Here is a 4,997-nt window from a genome sequence, read left to right on the forward strand (position 1 = left end):
CGCGCCCCGAGCCCCCCTCCGCGACGGCGCAGCGCACCCCCGGAGCTGGGCATCAAGTGCGTGCTGGTGGGCGACGGCGCAGTGGGTAAGAGCAGCCTCATCGTCAGCTACACCTGCAACGGGTATCCTGCGCGCTACCGGCCCACGGCACTCGACACCTTCTCGGGTAGGTCGGCCCCGCGGGCTGGGGTGTGGCTGCAGGCTGCGGTCTGGGTGGGAGTCCTGATAAACCCCGGGAGGAAGAGGGAGCGCGCCCGCGAGTTGCTGGGGCCCGCGGCGCCCACCTCACTCGTTGTCCTCTGCCCTACCCTGCAGTGCAAGTCCTGGTGGATGGCGCCCCGGTGCGCATTGAGCTCTGGGACACGGCGGGACAGGTGAGAAGATGAGCGTGGTCTTTGCTGGGCTGAGCCTGGGGGCGCGGGAGGGGGCTGGGAGGACCTGGGGGAAGGCCTTGGGCTCTAGGATATCGGGCTTGGGCCTCAAGGGAGAAGCAGATTCCTACTCCATGTGGCAGAGAATAAATAAACCCGCTAACTCCCTGGCCTTGTTATCCCAGGAGGACTTTGACCGACTTCGCTCCCTCTGCTACCCGGACACAGATGTGTTCCTGGCGTGCTTCAGCGTGGTACAGCCCAGCTCCTTCCAGAACATCACCGAGAAGTGGCTGCCAGAGATCCGCACTCACAACCCCCAGGCACCCGTGCTGCTTGTGGGCACCCAGGCTGACCTGAGGGATGACGTCAATGTACTGATTCAGCTGGACCAGGGCGGCCGGGAGGGTCCAGTGCCCCAGCCACAAGCCCAGGGTCTGGCAGAGAAGATCCGGGCCTGCTGCTACCTGGAATGCTCGGCCTTGACGCAGAAGAACTTGAAAGAGGTGTTTGACTCTGCTATTCTCAGTGCCATCGAGCACAAAGCCCGGCTGGAGAAGAAACTGAATGCCAAAGGTGTGCGCACCCTCTCCCGCTGTCGCTGGAAGAAGTTCTTCTGCTTTGTCTGAGCAGCTGGGGCAGCAGGGCAAGCGAGTGGTGGACAGGAGGCCAAAGACTCCTGGAACCTGGGGCATGGGGCCTTTGAGGGGGCCGCTGGCAGGGCCTGGTCACCTCATGGGACTCAGTTCCCTACTGGACACTGGGGACAAGGACTTCTGACCACCGGCTTTGACAAGCCAGGATGACCCTGGGGCCTACGAGAAGGGAGGCTCTGGTTTAGATTTCTTTGGCTCGCTGAGAAAACCCACCCAGCACTTTTGATTTTCACGGGATGGTCTTAATTAAGTGTCAGCCATCTCTGAGCAGTTTGGGATCCAGTTCCCATTTTCCTGTCAGCCTGGCTGAATTAGGACCCCTGCTGGTTATCTACACACACACACACACACACACACACGCACGCACGCACGCACGCACGCACAGGTGAGCCTGGGAAACAGAGGGTCATCTTGGGGGCTGGAAGGTGATCAGCCTTGATTTGGAGAGAAGTTTGGGATGGAGTAAGACAAGGCCAGCAAGAGAGAGGAGCAGACATCGAGGCTGGGAGCTGTGGGACTGGAAGCAGCTCAGAGGCTGGACCTAGAAGGAAGAAAAGGAGAGCGGGACAGGCGGGGCAGTTGTGGAGCAGGCTGACACCTGGGCTGCCCTCAACTCCCATGGCCAGGGAGGGCTGGATGGGGCCCTGGGAGGAACTGGATCTCAGTACTCCCTAGCCACTGCCCAAACTGGCTAGGCCAGCAATGGGGCAGGAAGTGAGAGTCAACCCCAGCAAAGGGAGGGGGAGAAGCTGCAAATTAGAGCCTGGAGCAGGAAGGGGTGGGGGTCATCCCTTTCCCCAAGGTCAAGGTTGCACGAACCCTAGAAGGTAATGCAGCACAGTCTGCAAATAAAACCTTCCATTTCTAAAGCTGCTGTTTCTGTCATTTCCTGGCACAGTCAGTCAGCCTGCTTTCCCCCATACCCTCCTCAGGCTCAACAGCCTGGATGGACAATTGGATAGCAGAGGACTCTGGCTAGGTTTCAGGGTGGCAACTGGACCAGATAGGACAGTGTGATGAGAACTGGATGGTGGAGGGGCAGGTGTGGGGCTCCCTGCACGGGGCTTGGCTTAGCTGGTTCCCAGGACAGCTAGCGTGGGAAGCAACCTAGAAACGGGTTTCCCCAGGTGTCAGCGCCAGAGCTGCTTTCCCATGACCTCACCAGGTGGGTGGGGCCCCTCCTCCCTCCCTCCTTTCCAGAGTAAGGTGCTGAGCTCTGGGGCAATCTCAAGGCCTCTAAGGTTTCTGCTGTGATTCCTTTGACAGTTCACAGCACCCAGGGTTTCAGGTGGGGGGACACTCCCGCCCACACACACCCAGCAAGCCCCATGCAGCCTTAAATCACCACCAGCCTTGGATTGGCTGGACCAGTCCTCAACCTTTGCACATAAGTACTTAGTGAAGGTCAGGAGCTGGTTGAGAACAGTAAAGAGTTTTGATCGCAGCAGTTCTGGATGTGAGGGGTTCATTAGGACAGAACTTGGTGAGGAACAGGGATCAGACAACATACCCTACAATTGGAGTTGGGAGGAACTTTAAAGAACATGTTGAAAAAAGAAAAACCTATTTCCATTTTAGGGAAGCTGTGGCCCATAGATAATAGGTAATAAAGTGAGATTCCGTCTGAATGATTGTAAGAGTACCTTCAAACTCTAGAGTTGGGTACATGGGGGTTGTTCCCTAGAAGGGTATTTCTAGGGGACACCAGGGACACCTGCTGGGCACCTGCTGTGGCAGGTGAGCATTCACACCCATCCCACTAGGCCCAGCCCCCTCTACAGTTGCAGGTGTGTGTGTGCACACATGCACATGCATGTGTAAGAGCATAGCTGAGGGATACAAATGCTGGAAAGTGTTCCACAAGTTGCCTGCCTCCTATCCCCCAGAGCATTGGCCTCCTATTTCCTTTTGTCCCTTTGAGTCCCTCAGGTGGAGATGCTGAGCTGTACCACGACAGCCAGATTCTTGGAGTCCAAACCCCTGCTCCATGGCCAGCTGTTTCCTCAGCCCAGCCTGGCACACTCTCCTCTGGACCAGAGACTCAGGTTCAAGTTCAGGCTCTGACACCATCTCTGACCACACTAGAGGTTTTCCAAATGTTCTGAAGGCCCTGGGAGGTGCCATGGCAGAGGAGGGCTGATCAGGCCATCTCTGCCCCTCTCCCACAGTTTCTTCCCTGACTTTCTTCTGGTTCCAGCATATCCTTATCACCCACCCTGAATGAAGCCTCTTCTCCTGCCGGCTCCCCAGGCCAGGCCAGGAGCTCCATCAGTCTTATACCTCTATGTCTCCCCACTCCCAGCCACTCAGAGTTGCTGCCTCCCTCTGGCACCTCCCTGACTCAAGACTGCTACTGGTTTACAATGGACTCCCAGCTCCTAATTTTGGCATTTAAGGCTGCCTCACACTGGACAGCAGCCTGGACCAGACCAGTTTGTCCTATTGATCCCCAGTTATCTCCCAGCTTTGACTCTGAGTCTTGGTTCTTGCTACATTTCTTAGTTTGGAAAGTGCTTCGCGCCATCTCCTAGGTGCCCTATTTCCCAGATACAAATCATTTTCCAATGCCTCCATCTTCCAGAAGGTACTCTTACTGGTATTAGTGTCCTTACTGCTCTTTTGGCACACTAGGAGCATTTTGAGTTTTGTCCACTGACTAGAGCTACACCTCCCCAGACAAAAGGTGGGCAGCGGGGAGAGCTTACTATGGCCCAGAATAATCCCACAGGGCTCAGGCTCAGCTGTTGTTTGTTGCTTGCCCTTACATGCTTGGGAATAAAGGCCAGGCAGAGGCCTAGAGGAATCCATGAGGATCACGGTCAACTCCATGCTTCAGGTCCAGATTTGCAACTCCCAGGAGACTGAGGTCGAAGGGTAATGGCTTGCTGGAAAGGCTTCTGAGGCTTAGGGCCCAAACCTGTGCATAATGAGGGGTTCACCTCTGGTTCCAAAGCCACTGGCTCTCTCCAGCTCTGTGTCTCTCTATTTAATATGGTCTCTGTCTACTTTTCTGGAACACTCTTTAACAATTTTTTAAAAATATTTTTTTGCCATGCTGAGGATCAAACCCAGGGCCTTGCACCTGCTAGACAAGTCCATCACCACTGAGCCACACACCCCCACCCCTGAAATCTATATTTAAAGAAACATTTATTGTGTTATTTAAATAAAATGACGTTTCACATATATAATATTCTTAGATATGTTCTCATTAAGGTCAATTGTCTTTAATGTCTATGTAGCCCTTAGCTGGTTTTTTTCAATATGCTTATTTTTTTCCATGATACTCAGAAAATTTGAAAATCCAAATTAGAAAAAAGTTTTAAATTCCTTTATACTCTTAACTCCCAAAGACAGTAACAACAGTTTGTTGTACTTCCTTTTTGTCTTCTGTGCATATTTCTTTAAACACTTTTTTGTGACCATACTTTATATGCAATTTTCTAATTTTTTTCATTTAAAAAAAAAAAACTTTTTTTCATTCCAGTCAAGTTCTTTGAATTTCAGTTCCTGTTTAAGAAGTAGCTCAAAGGCATTTGGAATTTTAGCAGTGTTTTATCATGTTGTTAAAAACTCTGACTGCAAGCTGTAACTACACGTCTGTTAAGTGCTTCTGTCTGACTTTAAATTCTTTAGTATATGGGTTATCTTCTTTTAACTTGCTTTCTATTACCAGTATAAATGACGCTACATCTACAATTGATTATTATTTTGTGCTATGGGTCATTGACTGTCTATAGAAAAAGAAGTTTTCCCCCTTTGGCTTGGAGACTGGGCCCCGGTAAAATCCCCAGGTGATCTTATGAGAAAGCTTGGGCTTTTGTGTGGGGAGATGACTGGCAGGGGTGGGGGGGCTCCTTTCTATTGAAGCGTGACTAGCAGACCATGGGTGTTCAGTAAATACTAAATGATGACAAAGTGTGTGTGTGTGTGTGTGTGTTTGTTTTCGTGGGTCCCTGATGTTGTGCTG

At 52.1% G+C, this 4,997-nt stretch overlaps 1 protein-coding gene across 1 annotated transcript in view; it reads left to right on the forward strand.

The window, feature by feature from the left end:
- Positions 1–2,619, forward strand: part of Rhov (ras homolog family member V) — a 3,449-nt gene extending 830 nt beyond the window's left edge. The window contains exons 2-4 of the mRNA XM_010625038.3: positions 1–166; positions 316–374; positions 557–2,619. Of these exons, the coding sequence (XP_010623340.1) occupies positions 1–166; positions 316–374; positions 557–1,000 (669 nt within the window). The 3' untranslated portion in view covers positions 1,001–2,619. The remainder of the gene's footprint in view (positions 167–315; positions 375–556) is intronic.
- Positions 2,620–4,997: the final 2,378 nt, after the last annotated feature.

This window comes from Fukomys damarensis, unplaced genomic scaffold (genome assembly GCF_012274545.1).
Source record: "Fukomys damarensis isolate Sample0158 unplaced genomic scaffold, DMR_v1.0_HiC HiC_scaffold_17, whole genome shotgun sequence".
Taxonomy (NCBI): Eukaryota; Metazoa; Chordata; class Mammalia; order Rodentia; family Bathyergidae; genus Fukomys; species Fukomys damarensis.